Below are 22217 nucleotides of genomic sequence, written 5' to 3'. Positions count from 1 at the left end.
AGGGGACACATCGCGGGAGTGAAGGACAAGTTAAGTGCAGCAGGGACTCCCTATGCAGCGCCGCATGGTAAGCCTGAGTGTAGCTCGGGGTTACCGCTTTTGGCACTGACATTTTACTCCGAGCTACACTCGGGAATACCGTTAGGGAGGTTAAATGAGCCCCATCCAATCTAGCAATGTGCATGAGAGCATCAGATCTCCCTGATGTCTCCCTCCTCATTGGCTGAAACAGTAGTGGTAGCCATTGGCTCCCGCTACCGTCAATCACAGCTAGTGAGCCAATGAGGAGAGAGCGGGGGCAGGCCAATCCTAGGCGTGCTCCATGTGTGAATGAACACACAGAGCAGCGGGTTGGGAGCGAGCTGCTTGCTATGGAGACAGTAGGCAGGAGGAAGGGGCCAGGAGCACTGGCAGAGGATCCAAGAAGAGGAGGATTGGGACTGCTCTGTGCAAAACCACTGCACACAGGAGGTAAATATAAAATGTTTGTTATTTAAGAAAACAAATGAACCTTTAATGTCATTTTAATGCAGATAATGCACAAGGCTCTATGCACACTGGCTTAGAAAAAAGTTTTAAGGTGTACTTGACATTGTAGATACTTCCCCTAGAAATATTGTTACCTACAGTACCGTATTTGCCGGCGTATAAGGCGACCCCCTACTTTTCCTGTTAAAATATAGGGTTTGGGCTATACTCGCTGTATAAGACTACCCCTCTTCCAACACACACCAAAAATTAAAAAACATCAGATTTGATTTCAATATGGTATGGTATTCCAATGATGGGGCACTATTCCTCATATTGACACCAATGATGGGGCACTATTCCTCCCATTGACACCAATGATGGTGCCCCATCATTAGTGTCAGTGGGAGGAATAGTGCCCCATCATTGGTATCAGTGGGAGGAATAGTGCCCCATCATTGGTATCAATGGGAGGAATAGTGTCCCATCATTGGTATCAGTGGGAGGAATAGTGCCCCATCATTGGTATCAGTGGGAGGAATAGTGCCCCATCATTGGTATCAGTGGGAGGAATAGTGCCCCATCATTGGTATCAATGGGAAGAATAGTGTCCCATCATTGGTATCAGTGGGAGGAATAGTGCCCCATCATTGGTATCAGTGGGAGGAATAGTGCCCCATCATTGGTGTCAGTGGGAGGAATAGTGCCCCATCATTGGTGTCAGTGGGAGGAATAGTGCCCCATCATTGGTGTCAGTGGGAGGAATAGTGCCCCATCATTGGTATCAGTGGGAGGAATAGTGCCCCATCATTGGTATCAGTGGGAGGAATAGTGCCCCATCATTGGTGTCAGTGGGAAGAATAGTGTCCCATCATTGGTATCAGTGGGAGGAATAATGCCCCATCATTGGTATCAGTGGGAGGAATAGTGCCCCATCATTGGTGTCAGTGGGAGGAATAGTGCCCCATCATTGGTGTCAGTGGGAGGAATAGTGCCCCATCATTGGTATCAGTGGAAGGAATAGTGCCCCATCATTGGTATCAGTGGGAGGAATAGTGCCCCATCACTGGTGTCAGTGGGAAGAATAGTGTCCCATCATTGGTATCAGTGGGAGGAATAATGCCCCATCATTGGTATCAGTGGGAGGAATAGTGCCCCATCATTGGTGTCAGTGGGAGGAATAGTGCCCCATCATTGGTGTCAGTGGGAGGAATAGTGCCCCATCATTGGTGTCAGTGGGAGGAATAGTGCCCCATCATTGGTGTCAGTGGGAGGAATAGTGCCCCATCATTGGTATCAGTGGAAGGAATAGTGCCCCATCATTGGTATCAGTGGGAGGAATAGTGCTCCATCATTGGTATAATTGGTATAATTGGGAGGAATAGTGCCCCATCATTGGTGTTAGTGGGGGGAATAGTGCCCCATCATTGGTGTTAGTGGGAGGAATAGTGCCCCATCATTGGTGTTAGTGGGAGGAATAGTGCCCCATCATTGGTGTCCGTGGGAGGAATAGTGCCCCATCCTTGGTGTCAGTGGGAGGAATAGTGCCCCATCATTGGTGTCAGTGGGAGGAATCGTGCCCCATCATTGGTGTCAGAACAACGAATAGTGCCCCATCATTGGTATCAGTGGGAGGAATAGTGCCCCATCATTGGTATCAGTGGGAGGAATAGCACCCCATCATTGGTATCAGTGGGAAGAATCGTACCCCATCATTGGTGTCAGTGGAAGGAATAGCGCCCCATCATTGGTGTCAGTGGCAAGAATAGCACCCCATCATTGGTGTCCGTGGGAGGAATAGCGCCCCATCATTGGTGTCAGTGGGAGGAATCGTGCCCCATCATTGGTGTCAGAGCAACGAATAGTGCCCCATCATTGGTATCAGTGGGAGGAATAGTGCCCCATCATTGGTATCAGTGGGAGGAATAGCACCCCATCATTGGTATCAGTGGGAAGAATCGTACCCCATCATTGGTGTCAGTGGGAGGAATAGTGCCCCATCATTGGTGTCAGTGGGAGGAATAGTGCCCCATCATTGGTATCAGTGGAAGGAATAGTGCCCCATCATTGGTGTCAGTGGGAGGAATAGTGCCCTATCATTGTTGTCAGTGGGAGGAATAGTGCCCCATCATTGGTATCAGTGGGAGGAATAGTGCCCCATCATTGGTATCAGTGGGAAAAATCGTACCCCATTATTGGTGTCAGTGGGAGGAATAGTGCCCCATCATTGGTATCAGTGGGAGGAATAGTGCCCCATCATTGGTATCAGTGGGAGGAATAGTGCCCCATCATTGGTATCAGTGGGATGAATAGTGTCCCATCATTGGTATTAGTGGGAGGAATAGTGCCCCATCATTGGTGTCAGTGGAAGGAATCGTGCCCCATCAGTGGCAGGAATAGTGCCCCATCATTGGTGTCAGTGGCAGGAATAGTGCCCCATCATTGTTGTCAGTGGGAGGAATAGTGCCCCCATCATTGGTATCAGTGGGAGGAATAGTGCCCCATCATTGGTATCAGTGGGAGGAATAGTGCCCCATCATTGGTGTCAGTGGCAGGAATAGTGCCCCATCATTGGTGTCAGTGGGAGGAATAGTGCCCCATCATTGGTGTCAGTGGGAGGAATAGTGTCCCATCATTGGTGTCAGTGGGAGGAATAGTGCCCCATCATTGGTGTCATTGGGAGGAATAGTGCCCCATCATTGGTGTCAGTGGGAGGAATCGTGCCCCATCAGTGGCAGGAATAGTGCCCCATCATTGGTGTCAGTGGCAGGAATAGTGCCCCATCATTGTTGTCAGTGGGAGGAATAGTGCCCCCATCATTGGTATCAGTGGGAGGAATAGTGCCCCATCATTGGTATCAGTGGGAGGAATAGTGCCCCATCATTGGTGTCAGTGGCAGGAATAGTGCCCCATCATTGGTGTCAGTGGGAGGAATAGTGCCCCATCATTGGTGTCAGTGGGAGGAATAGTGTCCCATCATTGGTGTCAGTGGGAGGAATAGTGCCCCATCATTGGTGTCATTGGGAGGAATAGTGCCCCATCATTGGTGTCAGTGGGAGGAATCGTGCCCCATCAGTGGCAGGAATAGTGCCCCATCATTGGTGTCAGTGGGAGGAATAGTGCCCCATCATTGGTGTCAGTGGGAGGAATCGTGCACCATCAGTGGCAGGAATAGTGCCCCATCATTGTTGTCAGTGGGAGGAATAGTGCCCCCATCATTGGTATCAGTGGGAGGAATAGTGCCCCATCATTGGTATCAGTGGGAGGAATAGTGCCCCATCATTGGTGTCAGTGGCAGGAATAGTGCCCCATCATTGGTGTCAGTGGGAGGAATAGTGCCCCATCATTGGTGTCAGTGGGAGGAATAGTGTCCCATCATTGGTGTCAGTGGGAGGAATAGTGCCCCATCATTGGTGTCATTGGGAGGAATAGTGCCCCATCATTGGTGTCAGTGGGAGGAATCGTGCCCCATCAGTGGCAGGAATAGTGCCCCATCATTGGTGTCAGTGGGAGGAATAGTGCCCCATCATTGGTGTCAGTGGGAGGAATCGTGCACCATCAGTGGCAGGAATAGTGCCCCATCATTGGTGTCAGTGGCATGAATAGCACCCCATCACTGCACACTTACCCTCACTCGATTTTCGCGGGTCCGCTCAGCTCCGCCTCCTCGCCCGTGATTGGCCGCCTGTGTGCCTTTCCTGAGCTACAGTTCTAGCGGCCAATCACCGGTGAGGAGGCGGAGCGGCAGGAGTGAGGGAGTGGCCGGAGTGACTGAAGGAGCAGCGTTTACTGGATGGATCGTCGTGGGAGCCAGGTAAGAGACAGCAGCCCTCTGCCCACCCCTGTACTTAGTGTCCCTTCCGTCGGAAGGGGGGGGGCGGCAGCAGCACCGCGCTGCCCCCCTAAAAAGTGCCCCCTGACGTATACCGGCGTATAAGACGACCCCCGACTTTTGAGAAGATTTTCAAGGGTCAAAAAGTCGTCTTATACGCCGGCAAATACGGTACTTGTTTAATTGTGTCACTGCTTTTCTCCTGCATCTCTATATTACTACAACTGGGACAAATTATGTTATGGTAACTGGCAGGCTCTTCTACTTAGAACTCCCACTTAGTAAACGTTAGCAGAGTTTTCTGTCTCTGTGTTTACAGAGCCAAAGCAGTTAAGAATTTGATGAAATTCTTGCAGAGTTTGAAAGGGAATTATTGTAGCATTGATTGCTGAAGCAACTGATAAAATGACAGACACTCACGCTGTTATGATCTCCCGCAATGTATATTCTTCTCCATTTTTTGTGATCTCCAGCCTTGCTGTATAGAGGATTCTGAGCTGATAATGTTGATCAGCGGTGCTTGAAGATTTAGCTATAAGATGCCAGGAAGTAACATCATCCTACAGCATGGAGACGCAAGGAATAGAAAGAGACAAGGTGCAGACAAGTTATAAAAAAGGAAGCAAAGAGTAAAAAAAAAATCCAACAGTACACTAGAATACCCAGAGAAATATATGGAACCATGTGAACCGATGGGCAACAGTCACTTTTCAGTACCAGAAATTGATTTTATTGACTCCCACACAACACTCCTGGGAGAGAGGTTTGGGGCACAGGACAGCCATGGACTCCAGATGAGGGACTAAAAAGTACTTACCATCTTCACAGTTAGAGGTCCATAAAAGCTAACCCAGCATTGTGTAAAATCCACCCCTGACTGCAAGCCACTAAGCGATTAAGCTACCAACTCCTTGGAGAGAATGTACATGCATTAGTCAAGGACCAAGCTTTACCAAAATTCTTAGGTACCCCAGTTAGGCTGAAGTTTCTCCAGGCGGCTTCAGTCATTTTGCTCAGTATACTAGGCTTCCAACCTAGGCCTCTATCCAGGAACTGGTCACCCTCCTGATGCAGAGGGCCTGAGTGGTTGTGACCGCCACACGCATCCCACCCCAGGCCCAGGGGATGACTGACTTCCCAAGGTCATTCTTGATCATTTATACAATATTTATACTCTCTTCCAAAATGCACCACTGACAATAAACCCCCTAGTGCTTGACTAAGGAGATATAGATATTCCTAACTCTGATTAGAGATTAAGGATCAAAAGTACTTACTGCCTTCACAGATAAATTACCTTCAAGTCATTCCGGCATTCTTTGAAAGCATCTCCTGAGTGCAAAACACTACCTGGTCCAGTTACAGACTCCTTAGAAAGAATCCAGCACACTTCAGTTGGGGACCACGCTTCCCAAGTGACATACAGTCAGGTCCATAAATATTGGGACATCGACACAATTCTAACATTTTTGGCTCTATACACCACCACAATGGATTTGAAATGAAACGAACAAGATGCGCTTTAACTGCAGACTGTCAGCTTTAATTTGAGGGTATTTACATCCAAATCAGGTGAACGGTGTAGGAATTACAACAGTTTGCATATGTGCCTCCCACTTGTTAAGCGACCAAAAGTAATGGGACAGAATAATAATCATAAATCAAACTTTCACTTTTTAATACTTGTTTGCAAATCCTTTGCAGTCAATTACAACCTGAAGTCTGGAACGCATAGACATCACCAGACGCTGGGTTTCATCCCTGGTGATGCTCTGCCAGGCCTCTACTGCAACTGTCTTCAGTTCCTGCTTGTTCTTGGGGCATTTTCCCTTCAGTTTTGTCTTCAGCAAGTGAAATGCATGCTCAATCGAATTCAGGTCAGGTGATTGACTTGGCCATTGCATAACATTCCACTTCTTTCCCTTAAAAAACTCTTTGGTTGCTTTTGCAGTATGCTTTGGATCATTGTCCATCTGCACTGTGAAGCGGCATCCAATGAGTTCTGAAGCATTTGGCTGAATATGAGCAGATAATATTGCCTGAAACACTTCAGAATTCATCCTGCTGCTTTTGTCAGTAGTCACATCATCAATAAATACAAGAGAACCAGTTCCATTGGCAGCCATACATGCCCACGCCATGACACTACCACCACCATGCTTCACTGATGAGGTGGTATGCTTAGGATCATGAGCAGTTCCTTTCCTTCTCCATACTCTTCTCTTCCCATCACTCTGGTACAAGTTGATCTTGGTCTCATCTGTCCATAGGATGTTGTTCCAGAACTGTGAAGGCTTTTTTAGATGTCATTTGGAAAACTCTAATCTGGCCTTCCTGTTTTTGAGGCTCACCAATGGTTTACATCTTGTGATGAACCCTCTGTATTCACTCTGGTGAAGTCTTCTCTTGATTGTTGACTTTGACACACATACACCTACCTCCTGGAGAGTGTTCTTGATCTGGCCAACTGTTGTGAAGGGTGTTTTATTCACCAGGGAAAGAATTCTTCAGTCATCCACCACAGTTGTTTTCCGTGGTCTTCCGGGTCTTTTGGTGTTGCTGAGCTCACCGGTGCGTTCCTTCTTTTTAAGAATGTTTCAAACAGTTGTTTTGGCCACGCCTAATGTTTTTGCTATCTCTCTGATGGGTTTTGTTTTGTTTTTTTCAGCCTAATGATGATAGTGACAGCTCTTTGGATCTCATCTTGAGAGTTGACAGCAACAGATTCCAAATGCAAATAGCACACTTGAAATGAACTCTGGACCTTTTATCTGCTCATTGTAATTGGGATAATGAGGGAATAACACACACCTGGCCATGGAACAGCTGAGAAGTCAATTGTCCCATTACTTTTGGTCCTTTAACAAGTGGGAAGCACATATGCAAACTGTTGTAATTCCTACACTGTTCACCTGATTTGGATGTAAATACCCTCAAATTAAAGCTGACAGTCTGCAGTTAAAGTTCATCTTGTTCGTTTCATTTCAAATCCATTGCGGTGGTGTATAGAGCCAAAAGTGTTAGAATAGTGTCGATGTCCCAATATTTATGGACCTGACTGTAGGTACCCTAATTAGGCTTAAGTACCTCCATAGGGCTTCAATCCCTTGGTCAGCATACTAGGAACAGACCTAGTCTTCAATGCAGGTACAAGGTCACCCTCCTTGGGCAGCAGGCCTGAGAGAATCTGACAGTCATCTACATCCCTCTCCCAGACAAGAGGCCAGAAGAGGACAAACTTCGCAAGGTCACTCCTGAATATTTATACATCCTTCCAGCCCACATCACTGGCAAGGAACTTCCTAATGGTTGGCCAGGATGATACATAACTCTGATTACTGCAGCCTCCCACACTATTGGAGGGGCAATTCCCTGAAGAACACAGAAGCAAACAATAACCAGAGTCAAGGAGAGACTCAAGGAAACTGAAATATCAATCCAGCTCAGGCTGACTACAGCCTAGCAAATGCTACATTTGAAGAGACACTTAAGGCAGGGTGGTTACACTACACTAAACCATGTATTCAATCTCTGTTATTATGTTTCTTATCTTTAAAAGCCAATGCAAAGAAAAAGGACTAGTACAAAAAAGTACTTGAGGGTTATCCAAATTGTTTTGGGATTCAGTTTTATGTGGTCTGTTTAAATAGGGATGTGGCAGGGATTGTCTTTGCCTATCTACTTTGTGCTATGAGGTGTTTCTCTTTCTTCTCTCAGAAAATTTGGAGGTATGGAACTAACTAAATGGACCCCTGACCCAGTCAGTGTTGCTGCAGTTATTGCCCCAGGATCTATGCCAGTCATATGCTAGTAAAATAATACCCCCCACAAAACTGGCCTAGGATTGGCAAATGGAATACATTACTTATTAATCTTCAGTGAGTAGTATATTTTTCACTACAACCCAGCTGGAAGCATGGCAGACGGTGAGACCCAGGAGAAAAAGCAGACCTGAACAGAGTGAATGCTGGGGCAAGTGCTGGACTGCCCATGCTGTCTATGTGCTGCCCGCTAAGCATCATTATTTACTAGGGCCTTGGAGGCTGGATGGCTCCCAGTGTCCTAGAAAACAGTGATGCTGAATGGCCAGCCGTCATGTAGCCTGGCATTTAGGAGGTCACCAGAATCTCGCCAGCATCCTAGCCAGAGCTTTACGGGACCATGTGGGATCCTAGTGTTCAGTAACCAATGATGCTGCATGGCCAGCCTGTCATGTAGCCTGGCAGTCTGGAGACAACCAGAACCCCACCATTATCCTAGCCAGCGCTTTACGGGACCATGTTGGATCCTAGTGTTCAACAACCAGCGACGATGCATGACCAGCTTGTCTTGTAACCTGGCAGTCTGGAGCAGTGGTGGACTGACAACTCATGGGGCCCCCTGGGCAATAGGGGATCATGGGGCCCCTTTGTCCTTGCCCAAACTCAAAAAAGCCTATGAAAAAAGGTACCAGGGGCATCTCATGGGGCCCCCTACTGACCCCGGGCCCTTGGGCAGTGCCCGAGTTTCCACATGGAGAAAAAGCAGACCTGAACAGAGTGAATGCTGGGGCAAGTGCTGGACTGCCCATGCTGTCTATGTGCTGCAAGCTAAGCATCATTATTTACTAGGGCCTTGGAGGCTGGATGGCTCCCAGTGTCCTAGAAAACAGTGATGCTGAATGGCCAGCCGTCATGTAGCCTGGCATTTAGGAGGTCACCAGAATCTCGCCAGCATCCTAGCCAGAGCTTTACGGGACCATGTGGGATCCTAGTGTTCAGTAACCAATGATGCTGCATGGCCAGCCTGTCATGTAGCCTGGCAGTCTGGAGACAACCAGAACCCCACCATTATCCTAGCCAGAGCTTTACGGGACCATGTTGGATCCTAGTGTTCAACAACCAGCGACGATGCATGACCAGCTTGTCTTGTAACCTGGCAGTCTGGAGCAGTGGCGGACTGACAACTCATGGGGCCCCCTGGGCAATAGGGGATCATGGGGCCCCTTTGTCCTTGCCCAAACTCAAAAAAGCCTATGAAAAAAGGTACTAGGGGCATCTCATGGGGCCCCCTACTGACCCCGGGCCCTTGGGCAGTGCCCGAGTTTCCACATGGTCAGTCCGCCCCTGGTCCGGAGGCCACCAGAATCCCGCCAGCATCCAAGCCAGAGCTTTACAGGACCACATGGGATCCTAGTGTCCAGCAACCAGTGACGCTGTATGGCCAGCCCATCTGGTTGCTGGAAAGCAACCAGAATCCCATCAGCATCCTAGTAGGCAACTGGGAAAAGGGGATCATGCAGACTGAAGACTGCGCTGTGCTGAGGGAGCAATTACAGAATATATTATTGTTAGGTGAACCAAGTCCAAAAGAGATAAACATAAAAAAATATCTCTGTTAAGTTGCAATAAACACATTTAAATGACCAAAAACCCAGAAAAAAAAGACACCAACCTTAATCTCATCCAACTGCTTAGAAATGCGAAACATACCAAAACATTTCTGTGCTAAACAGGAAAAGAACATTAGATTGCATGTGACATGTAGTGGGGAAATAAATAGCTGAACACGCAGTCAGTAGAGGACAGAGACATTTTCATACCATAGTTGATACTGATGTTGAGCTCCCTGTAGTCCTGCAGTCCATTGCACTCCCCCCACTGTTTAAATTCTTCCAACTCAGCTTCAGGAAGAGAAGTCCCTTTTGCTAAAGTTAGGGCATAAAAAAACGTTAAAGTGTATATCAGGGCAAAATAGAAAAAGATGAAAATGTATGAAGTACAGTACATCTCTGCAATACAGGCACATTTTGTATTGCTGCAACACGCAGCATTTTTGTTAAATTCCTAGAGTCTCCCACAGTGACACTGTACTACTTGTGGGGGGTGATGAAGATTTTTTTTTACACTGATTGCTTTTACACCCATAAAGGCTGTAAAAGCAGTCATTTCTCCTTCTCTCTGGCTGCATTCTTGCAGCAATTGAGAAATACTGTGAGAGCTGTGATTGGTCACAGTTTGTCACATGGTACAAGCCTGCTGTGAATAGCCTTGTACCATGTGACCTCTGTGATCATTCACAGATTTCACTAGTAGTAAGCAATGATGTCAGAAGTGACATCTTGCTTACTACTATTCATGTGATCACTGATTGGCCAATCCGTGATCACATGATCGGGACCTCACACAGAGGACACAGCGGGAACCGGATCGTGGTGCCGCGCGTTCCCAGGGAGCACGCACATGGCCACCCGCTCCGGAAATGCTCCTGTCCAGCAGTTTATATACATGGGCTGGACAGGAAGTGGTTAAAATAGATGGAACATGTAACATGTTCTAAAATAGTTGTAAATGTTAAGTACAGTGGTCTCCAAACTGTGGCCCTGGGGCCAGATGCGGCTCTTTTCTTGCTTTTATCTGGCCCTTGGGGCACTATTTCATTCACTGATACCAACAATTGGGCATAATTCCCTCCACTTAAACCAATAAAGGGGACACAACTCTTTTCAACGACACCAACAACGGGGCATGATTCCTTCCAATGACACCAATTATGAGGTCCAATGACATCAATGATTGGGGCACAATTCCTCCTACTGACACCACGCAATGGCGTATTATTTTTTTCCATTGACTTCAGGACCTTTTCTACTACTAGTCACAGTCCGACCCTCCTAAAATCTGAAGTACAGTAAACTGGCCCTTTGTTTAGAAAGTTTGGAGACCCCTGGTTTAGTACAATAAAAAAAAATTGTAGTACAATAAAAATTCCATTAGATGGCAGAAGAACACCACCTCTACCTTTCAGTGTAAGGTTGGTTTATGTTTATGTTAACAATGTATTGAAAAGAGTGTTGTCCTGCTACCAATTGTAATACAATAAAATTACTGCTAGATGACGGAAGAACACAACCTCTGCCTTAGTGGTAAAGGAATCCATTATAAAGAAAATATGTCGTCAACATGAATAATTCAGTAAACCCGCTCAAAAAGGAAGTATAAGCATTAGGTTATGGTCACATCAATGTGTTAAAATTCAAAGCAACGTATAATGTGTTTTGCATGCATTTTCCTCCCTTGTCACCTGGGAAAATGGACATGTGACTCAAAAAAAAATGCGTTTTTGGTGTACTACAATTGACTATAATGGAAGGTGCATTTTTGGTGCATTTTTCACAAACGCAAGGAAGCGGGACTTTTCAAAAACCCAGCGTACTGCAGCTCACAAATGTGAACAGTTACATAGCATTGGAAGGGGACTAAGTTCAGGGATGTTCAATTTATATCACCCGATGCCCAGGAAATGCAGTTATTTGTTGTTATGTTATTTGGCAAATTTAAGGCTTGACATGTGGATATCTATTTACAACCTCAACTTTTATATTTTACAAAAAAAATTGATAATTTATTGCTTTTTGTGTCCTAAAATTAACTTAAGTGCATTTTTTTACTGAAATTTTGCATTTCCTAGACCTGTGTGATAATATCGTGTGACATAATAAAATTGGAACTACCACTGTTTTATTCTTGGTCTCTGATTTAAGAAAATATATGTTGTTTGGGGGGTTTGTATAACCTTCAGCCCTAAAATGATTTTTTAAATGTGTTAAAAAAACACAAAAATGGCTTTGGCAGCGAAAGCGATAAAGGATAAGCCTGACACTCCCCAATTGGTACTCATTACACTGCAAGGTCTCTCTCCTCCCTGCTAGTCCCCAGGTGCGGTGCTGGAGACAGGCAGCGCGGGGAGGAGGAGATAAACAGCGCAATGTTAAAAATATTAACCGTTTAAGTCCCCATAATGCCCCTTTTGTTTTTAAAAGATATTACTTAAAGCAGATATAAATACGGTTTTGGTTAAAAAAAAAAATGATCAGGACATGTAGATTGTCATGAGGGACAAGTAGATTGCGACACCGATTTAGTCCCTGGACAAGAAGATTTTTCAAAAATTTCCACACCCCTGCAAGTTACAGTGCAATTAAACCATGGCAACATCTAATGTTTGTGTAGTATTATGTTCAGCAGACTGTGTTCTTCTATTGTTGTGACTTAGATGACGTTCAGAGCACATTTTATGCCCAATTCATGCAAAACTCCATGTAATCACAAGGGGTTCGCATACTTTTTCTTGCAACTGTATATGTAATATATGCATTATGTTGGCAACATAAAAGGCTGAGAACCTCTGAGTATTTCCCCTTCTGGGTAGTATAAGTATACTTACTAAACAAAGCAGATAATTTCACCCCGTCATTTGGTCTCAGCTGTAGGATCACACTGTCTGGCTGAGTCTGGGTAAATGTTATTATACTAGTAATTCCTAAAACAGAGGAAAAAAGGAGAGGTTATAAACATACTACAGGCATACCTCGGTTTACGAATTTAATGCATTCTGTGCAGGGGCGGACCGACCATTTGGAAACTCGGGCACTGCCCGAGGGCCTGGGGTCAGCAGGGGGCCCCATGAGATGCCCCTGGTACCTTTTTCATAGGCTTTTTTGAGTTTGAGCAAGAACACAGGGGCCCCATGATCCCCTATTGCCCGGGGGCCCCATGAGTTGTCAGTCCGCCCCTGGTTCTGTGGGACTTTTCGTATTGCATATTTTAAGTATATTAAGTATTTTATCTGTTCAATACTCTTTATAAAGTGCACTTTAAAGGCATAAATACTGTACAGGGACATGATTAAATTAATTCGTAAATGCAATGAAAACCAAATTATCCGTTCCAGTGGATCAGACAAAAGTAATATAAAGTCTTATCTGTTCAAAACTCTTTATAAAGTGCACTATAAAGGCACAGTACTGTACAGGGACATGATTAAAAATTAATTCATAAATGCACTGAAAACCAATTAATCAGTTCACATTGCAAAATAAAATTGTAAACCGAGGCATTATTTTCAATGGATTTTCATTCATAAATGGAAAATTACATTAACCGAGGTGTTCGTAAACTGAGGTACGCCTGTACATCGTAGCTGTTCTTTTGTCAGTTTCAGCTACAGGTGACAAATCTGTATACAAGTCTTATTATGGTATGGATAATCTTGTCTCACCTTTGACTGATTCATAGCTGAAAGCCAGGCTTCCTTCTTCAGGGTCAATTCTCGTTGCTCCAACAATTCCACCATCAAACCCTGTCATTCTGCAATTATTAGAGCAAAACTTGTAAACATCTGGAGGGTTTTTTTTAAAAAAAGCTAAATGAAAATACTGCCCAATCCCAGGCATGCATACTCTCTGGCCACTTCCAATTGGAAAGTACCTCCTACATCATCAATTCTCAGTCAGGGTTCCATGGAAGCCTGGGGTTCCTCCAGTGGTTGCTAGTGGTTCCTTGAGCAATGGCTGACAAACCTCCTATCTGATGGTGCCTGCATAATGACAAGGCCAACACCACTGAGCAGCGATGTGAAGCTGCCAATGATCCTTTTGCTGCCTATAGGGGTGGCAACCCTACCACCAACATAAGGGACATTTATCCCACTGATCATCAATGTAAGAGATATATTCCAAATGACCCCCGTTTGTTTTTTTCAGAAGGGTTCCTTGAGACCCAAAAAATCTTTTAAGGGTTCCTCTAGGATAAAAAGGTTGAAAAGGATTGCGTATTGCCTTGTTGCCTAACCTGTAGCCTGGAGCATGCTAGTAGCTTTTTTGCACCTATTGTGCGGCCCTAGGGCCCTTGCTGACAGAAGTGTGTGTTTTTCTAACCTAGGTTCCTACTTGAATCAGTAAAGAAAAAATATTCTTTAAAATGAGCTCTAGTAGGTAAATTGCTCGGTTTATTTCTTTTACACTATCTACTCTTTTCTGCACTGTCCATCTCTCTCCTCTTTTTATGTTTTTTTCCTCCCGACGATTTTTTTTTTTTACAATGGATTTTGCCTTGAAGAAATATCAAATGTAAGTAACATGTAAGGGTTGTAGGCAGCACAAGTGTGGAAATATTTATTTGTAAAGTAACTAATAGCAGTGATTGAATATGCACGTTTGGGGTTTACTGTAAAGCAATAAACCTTACATTCTTATGTAAGAATGTCTCCAGTCTATCATTGTCTTCTAAAGCATGTTTTCAGTCTCCAGCAAATCCTGATAGCATGTGTAGCACTAACCCCTTAGGAGTTGCTGGAGATTTGGGTCCCCCCATAGTCCTGCACAGCCAGGCAACACTTATGTCTTTCCAGCCTTACACTCCAGAGGCAGTAAACAGTCCTTGAACTTGTTTTTTTGGGGAATTTTATTAGGGGATGATAACTTGGATGGGGATGAGAGATACATGGGATGCTCATGGAACTGTTAAACTGAGGACAGTTTCCTTAAACTATGTACAAGTGCTCAGAAGGGTTTTCTCTTCCTGGAGAGCTATCCAGCCTATCCTGGTGTACCACCTCAGACCCCAGATGAAATCCCCTCCTCACCCGGCTGCCTGAGGAAATCCCTGGACAAAGGGTCCCAGAAGCTTCCATCTTAAGATGACAGTCCCAGGTGGGGGCTAGGCAGGTTTCCCACCAGAATGTCCTCTCCCCTTATCTGGCCCAGAAGGTCTGGGATTACTCACTTAGTCCTCTCCTGCAAGTTGGTAGCTGCAAGTGGGTTGGTAGCTGCCTTCAGGCCTTATGCTGAATTGGCTCCTTCCCTGCTTCCCAGGATGTCCTCTCTCAGGGGACGTCGAGGTTGAGAGATCCTCCCTTTTCTGCTCCTCCTCCTGTAGATAGGCCCATCTCCTGGACCCCCTCCCAGGCTACACACACCATCATGCTCACTCCATCTTCCAATCACACTCTTCTGCTACTGAGAGGCTCAGTCACTCTTAAGGGCTGTCCTGACCCCAGGTCAAGCCTCCTGCTTGGGGATTGGTCCTAAGGGTGCAGACCAAATCCTCCTCACCCCCACCCACTGAGTTCTAGAGACTTCTCTAAGCCTCTAGATCAGGGGAAGGTTTCAGAGAGCTGATCTGCTGAGCCTTAGTTTAGTGCATGAGGTCATCTAATCATGTGCCAAAATGATTTTTACATAGCTTAATGAATAAGGTCATCAAATCATTCATTAAAGTGGTTTTCCTGACACCAAGAGGTAAAAAGGTGACTTGGGAAGGGAGCTCCAGATCACAACCTGTGATTGATAGCCTCCACTCTGTTCCTTGCGCTGTGTGAAGGGGTTTGTGTCACTTCCCTCTAATCAGTTTTCAGAGCTCTACTCATTGAGCTCTGCAGAGTGTTGCATTTTTAGCTCCCGCCCCCTGCTTTCTTAAAGCTCAGACAAGCTGTATAGATTCTACACTTTGAACAACTGTATAGAAGAGAAGACTGCAGCTAAACTGGTACAACTTATGTAGGAGGATTTGTTTTATCTCTGTGTATCACCTGAGGCAAGTCACTTCACTGGGTATATGTGAGGGTTTACAACCAATTTAATAGAAGAAAAAATGTACCTTGCATAGAGAACATGCTCTAGTCTTTTGGTAAATCACAATGTATATTGTGCGCAATAGGAGTATGTGGACTTACGGACTGAAGAATCCCCAAAAACGAGCTTCTTTCTCGGATACTCTCAAGTTTGAGAAGGAATATGTTAATTTAGGTAGGTCAGACATACCCATGACTGCCTTCAGGTTCCACAGACCATTTAGCTGTTGAGAAATGCAGGAATGTTAAAGGAACAACACCAAACAATTCATGTAAATATTTCTGGCATTTGGCACATTGTAGTCAGAAGTGCCTGTACAGGAGTTTAAATGATTTTAAAGTGTATCCAAAGCCAGTTTTTTTTTATTATAGTTTTGGATAGAGGTGAGTGAATCTGTCTGGGTTCAATTTGTGAACAGTTTTGTGAATCTTGGTTAAAGTTCGAAAACGTTGCCGCAAACTCTGCTGAAGTTTATGCAAAGTAAATCTTGTGATTCAGATCTGGCCGTTTGTAGATTTGATATGCAAGCTATTGTCAAACAAAAGCCTGGTGTGGTCATAAGGAAGGTGAGCCAATGCTAAAATATAAAATATGATCTTATAAAATATTCCATAGCAGCTCCAACATACACTGACAATATGGCTGCTGTGAGCTCACGCTTTCATAGAAACTGGACTAGGTTATCCATTCCTGGAAATTTTTGGCTCTTTTGACTGACCTGGGGCATAGGCTATACACTGCCACATAGTTTGTTCCTTATTTTTGGCCGTGACCAAAAGTTTGGCTAGTGGCCATATTTGGGCAGCGAGGTCATTGCTATCTCTGCCCCTTTGTTTAAAAGGGGCAGGAATTCCCCATGACATCAGTTGTCCTTAGGGACGCTATGGGTGCAATAACCCTAGGAACAAGTGCCATTGAGAATTTTTCAGATATAGAAGAAATACCACTTCTATATATGATGCATGGCTTCTGCTGAACAAGGGGCCGAATGGGCTAAAGTTAAGGCATTTGTCTGAACGCCCGAACAGCCAAAGTTCAGTCCAAACCTACTTCAGACTGAACTGTGAGCTCATCCCTGATGCACTGTTAAAACACTATGTTATCAGAATGGCACTGCAAAATCTGGACTAGGATTTGACCCACATATTCCCCATTTTATTTTTATCTCAACACTTTGGCTTCCTAATGTGTAATACTATGAACCAGCTTTGGGGCCCATAGAAGTAGAAATGCCCAGTGCACCATGAGATGTCACAATACAGGGAATGAGATGAAATTTCCCCATTTCGGGTACTGGCAGCAAAAACCCAATGAAGGTGCTAACCTTTCCTCTCTATCTAAGACAAAAAATACAAAATGGTTTTGGCCAAAGTTGAAAATTAACATTAACCAATTATTAAAAATTACCACTTAAAGCATAACTAAACCCATTGGTGTAACTGTTTCTCAAAAGGCATGCTGTGAATAGCTGACACAGTTGTTTGTGCTCTCTACAGAACTGTCATGCCACCAAATGGCTGGTGTCATAACTTTTCACATGTACAACACTATGGCAGGGCTGTATCTAGCCTGTATAATATGTGGGTGCAGTAAAAGCCTGTATAATATGTGGGTGCAGTAAAAGCCTGTCTAATATGTGGGTGCAGTAAAAAAAAATGTTGGAGGGCAGAGGATAGGAGGTCAATAGGGCAGTGTACAGGGGTCAGCAGGGCAGAGGATGGGGTCAGCAGTTTGCAAGGCAGTTCACAGGGGCCATTAGTTTGTAAGACAGTGTTCAGGGTGTCAGCAGGGCAGAGGACAGTGGGGCAGCAGGGGAGTGTACAGGAATTGGTAATGCAGTGTACTGGGTGTCAGTAGGGACAGAGGTCAGCAGGGAGGAGGAAAGGGGTCAGCAGGGTGGAGGATAGGGATCAGCAGGTTAGTGTACAGGGGTCTTCAGGGCAGTGTACAGGGGTCAGCAGAGCCAAGGAAAGGGGTCAATTGAGCCAAAGACATAGGTCAGCAGAGCAAAGGACAGGGGTCACTGCTGGCAGGAGAGAGGATAGGGGTCACCGCTAGCAGAAGGGAGGACAGGGGTCACCGCTGGCAGGAGAGAGGACAGGGGTCACCGCTGGCAGGAGAGAGGACAGGGGTCACTGCTGGCAGGAGAGAGGACAGGGGTTACTGCTAGCAGGGCATAGGACAGGGGTTCACCATTGGCAGGAGAGAGTACAGGTGTGGGAGAGGCTTTAGGTGCTCTAGTTGCTCTAGTGGGGAAACTAAGAACTACACTCACTAGTTGCCTAAACACTAGTCAGGAGTTTACGGTCATGAAGAATCAGCATTAAGGTAGAACTCCAGACTTAGAAGCAACCAAGGGTTAAGCAAAGTTAACCCTCTAGAAACCCAAGGCTAACTTATACAGCTAACACTAAACACTCTAGACAGCACTACAGTTAGAGAACACCACTTCCCAGATGTGCAGCATTTAGGAACCGGTACCACAGTGCTTTTACTGGCATCAATCAACACAGCAATTTCTGTCACCTCACTACCAGTGACATGTCCAAATGTTGCTACTGAATGCAGGCAATGCACTTCACTCACAACTACATGCTTGTTCTCTCTCAGGGGCCCCTCTACATCTCTCTCTCTCTCTTGTGACTTCCAGGCTGGGTCCTTAGGTACACTGTGCTGCAGAGCAGGTCCCAGGAGTTGGCAAACCAGTTGCTAGTGAAGGGGCCAAGCATAAGACCCCTTCACCATCAGAGTAACTGTCACTTGGTTGTCCTTAGCATATAGGTCATGTAGCCTACACTAGAGCAAACTAGAAAACTACATGCTGGACTAAATGTACTGTATCTTCTCTAACAGTCCCCTGATATAAACCCTGTTATTTAACTACGTCACGCATTGCAATTCTTTGTGAGACTTCAGACCAGGAATTTAAAGGAACAAAAAACACTGAAGTAGTGCAAAACATACAGGAACAGTTCTTGTAACAGCTTCACACACATCCCTGTACAGAGGTTCTGTGCCCTTAGGGTAATCATACTTAAGTAGCAGCAAGTCCATAGTCCTTTAGAGGCAAGAGTCCATTCAGGCAAATAATCCAGAGAGGTAGCAAGAAATCCCTTTAGAGTTCATGATTGGCAGTAATCCATAAAGGCAATAAATCTATAGCAGACAGATAAGAGTCTATAAGGTCTCCAGTTTCCCTTCCCCTCAGGGAACCCCTACTGGCCCCCTTCCCCAGCTGGGGGCACAGTCCAACAAAATAACAGCCTACATCTTGGCAGTGCTTTAGCAAGAGCTCTCTGAGGCACTGAAGAAAATTGATAGGAAAATCTAGCTAATCAATCCCTCAGATCCACATCTACACTGTAACAATTCATCTGAGAAACAGACAGCTGCAGAACATGAGGCAAGACCAGGGGTGGACTGACCATTTGGAAACTCGGGCACTGCCCGAGGGCCCGGGGTCAGTATGGGGCCCCATGAGATGCCCTTGGTACCTTTTTCATAGGCTTTTTTGAGGGGCCCCATTATCCCCTATTGCCCGGGGGCCCCATGAGTTGTCAGTCTGCCCCTGGGCAAAACAACAGAAAACTTTAACCCTTCTGTAGGCACCTGCCTACACAGGAGAGAGGACAGGGGTCATCGCTGGCAGGGCACTGCCATTTCTCCTATATCTGCACTGGGCACAGGCACTAAGATCTCCCCCCTGCCATGGCACAAACTGTATCTGATTCTCACACAGCTACGATCTGCACAGTGCACACAGCTACGATCTGCGCAGTGCACACAGCTACGATCTGCGCAGTGCACACAGCTACGATCTGCGCAGTGCACACAGCTACGATCTGCGCAGTGCACACAGCTACGATCTGCGCAGTGCATACAGCTACGATCTGCACAGTGCACACAGCTACGATCTGCACAGTGCATACAGCTACGATCTGCACAGTGCATAGCTGGATATTGTGTTACAGTTCGGGCCTGTGACATTACCTATTCAGAAGGACAACTCGGCTGCTGTAGCCAGATACACACTGTGCAGATCATAGCTGTGTGTAAGGGAATCAGATTTCAGCTACAGTGTGTGTTGTGTGGGGAGGAGGAGATCTTAATGCCTGTGCTCAGGTTGTGAGATGGCTGGCACAGTGTCAGGGGTGGTGGGGGTCTTTGGGGGAGGGGCATAACTGACCCTAGATCCAGCCATGCACCATGGCAACTGCAGATTAAACAGAGGCAAAGATGGCAGTGTCCTTAGCTTTAAAGGTTAGGAGTGTTTTGTTCCACTTTTAATACACAGAAATAAGTTGGGCATATGTCAGTATAAAATCTGCTGCTTTCAACATGTGAATTAAGAATTATGCAAAAATCACTCTCCAGGCTAAAAGAACCATTATATGTGTTTCATATCATTACTGGGGTTGAAGGGGCTGCCACCTGTCCAGTTTTTCTGAATAGCGTTCTCAAGCCTCACATGACTTAATGCATAGGCAAAAATCACAAAATTTAGGGCTATCAGGAACATTATGGGTATTACATGTCATCTAGTTTTGAATTAGACAGACATTGTCCTGCAGATTACAAATGAAATTAGAGGATCAGCAAGGCACAAGGAAAATGAAGACCATATATGTAATAAGCACATATAGTTGCCCCCACGTACACAGTTAAAAACTGCTTGCTATTGATTACTGCATTTTCACATCATTGTTATTCTTTCCATTATTTTAAAGCCCAACTCCAGGAATTAAATTGCTCTCCATGTCTAGGGGTTCCAGAAAAAGGAGAAATACTTATCTAGGGTCCCCCCAGCTGTGGGACCTTTCCAGTGCTGCCTCCTCTGTAAGCCATTCCCAGTTTCGGTTGCATTCCAGCCACCTCAATATACAATACAAGGTTGACAGCCCTGTATTGTATGTGATGACAGCAAGGGACTGCTTACAGACAGGAGCTTCTGGGAGAACATGTCAGTGCCATATCTAGTTGGGGCGAGGGCAAACGCTAAGCAAAAATGCCTATTACTGTATCCCTAGATATATTGAGCATCCAATCCTTACAGTGTGGGGTGAAGGGCATGGGTAGATTTTCTTCTACTTCCTTGAGTTGGGCTTTAAGCTACCATTAGGCATGAGATGGTAAATGGTTGATCCATCAGTTGACCCATGTTCCCACCCATTCTAAGGCTTACACCAGTTGGCTGAAGTCTAGGCCAATGTTTCCTTAGGCATTTACGCCCACCCCACCTTTATGAGTGTGTGGTTAACCTTAAAGGACAGTAAAGAGGCTTCCATAGCAGACCTCCTCTTCTGGGTTGTTGTCTGGCTGTCACGCTGTCCCAACAGCTTCTGGGACTACTGACCATGAGTATGGAGATTGGGAGTTCCTCTTACTTTCCTGATTCATGTTTGTGCTTGATCAATGTCTCAGAAGATATTGAAGCCATTGACACCCATGCAACTTGCATTTGCAGAAGGAGGTCGGCAATGACACCTTCCATATTCTTTCAGGACAGGCTTCCTTGAAAAAAAATAAAGTTATACCCCACTTTCCACTATTTTAGTATTATGCCTTCACATAGCGAACGTTCTTTTCCAAGAATCACTCACCCTTTTGACATTCGGCGGTATCCCTCTTATCTCTGCGCTGCAGTTTAAGGGGTTTTCCAAGGTGGCATGGAGGAGGCAAGTTGAGAAAATGTAGAGTATGAGGGCCCCCATGGTAGAGTGTGACAGCGACAAAAGTGACCAGATTCCCAGGGTCGGTGTATGAAGGCGGTGCACGAACACACTGCACAAGGACTTTTGAACACTGTCCCACCCCACACTTTTTCAGAAGTGACTGGTCAGAGGTCCGGAGAGGACAAGATAACAGAGGGAACGTGTGGCAAACTAAATATTGCTACATGCCTTGCAAGCTGGGCTGTTTAATGTTTAATACTATACAACGTACAAATAAAGGCAGAATTTACTAGCTATCACCTGAAAAATCCAATGACAAAAGAGTAAGGACAGGACACAGTTTGTATGTTGCAACAGACCTCAGAATAACATGGATCTTTTACTTAAAGCTAGACTCCTGGATAAGCAAATACTGTCTAATTACAAGAGGTATGTGTGTTTCTTCCAGATCTGTGTGGTAATCAAGCATGAAACTTTACTTCTGTACAGGAGCTTCCTATCCTAAAGCCCGGCCACTACTGCTCTCTCTCTCTCTCTCTCTTTGTACAGGTTGATGGGTATTGTCTCCACCCTCTCATGCAGTTTTCTTCAGGCAGCTTGTACTGGTTGGATTTTCTGGGTACCGTCCTCAGTGCTGGTCTCTGTACAGGATATGTATATAGCATGCTCCTAGTTACACTAGGTGGAGCTAGAACCCTGATGGCTAGAGAGGAACTGATTAGCAGCTCATGTGAGATAGTCAGAGGGGTCAAAATTTGGTCAGGGCTGAGAGAATCTGCAGACCAGCCCCTCTGAAATTTCCCCCTGCTCTAAGGCTTTCGGAGGAGGGCCTTGGAGGCAGTGGAAGGATCTG

General features: G+C 45.5%; 1 protein-coding gene across 2 annotated transcripts in view; it reads right to left on the bottom strand.

The window, feature by feature from the left end:
* The window catches only part of LOC149439350 (uncharacterized), a 56401-nt gene extending 34891 nt beyond the window's left edge, over window positions 1–21510 (bottom strand). Inside the window, exons 1-7 of one of the 2 annotated variants that reach the window (XM_089659125.1) lie at window positions 21293–21510; window positions 15794–15915; window positions 13340–13428; window positions 12506–12601; window positions 9882–9986; window positions 9734–9786; window positions 4721–4860 (exon numbers count right to left, since the gene is read on the bottom strand). In XM_089659125.1, the coding sequence (XP_089515251.1) occupies window positions 4721–4860; window positions 9734–9786; window positions 9882–9986; window positions 12506–12601; window positions 13340–13428; window positions 15794–15915; window positions 21293–21403 (716 nt within the window). In that variant the 5' untranslated portion in view covers window positions 21404–21510. The remainder of the gene's footprint in view (window positions 1–4720; window positions 4861–9733; window positions 9787–9881; window positions 9987–12505; window positions 12602–13339; window positions 13429–15793; window positions 15916–21292) is intronic. The other variant, XM_089659124.1, reaches the window with a different exon arrangement.
* Between the last annotated feature and the right edge of the window lie 707 nt (window positions 21511–22217).

This window comes from Staurois parvus, unplaced genomic scaffold, assembly GCF_062004578.1.
Source record: "Staurois parvus isolate SC_StPar_1 unplaced genomic scaffold, SC_StPar_1.0 ptg001133l, whole genome shotgun sequence".
NCBI lineage: Eukaryota > Metazoa > Chordata > Amphibia > Anura > Ranidae > Staurois > Staurois parvus.
Note: the sequence above shows the minus strand (reverse complement) of the source record. Positions and strands in the feature narration are given on the sequence as shown.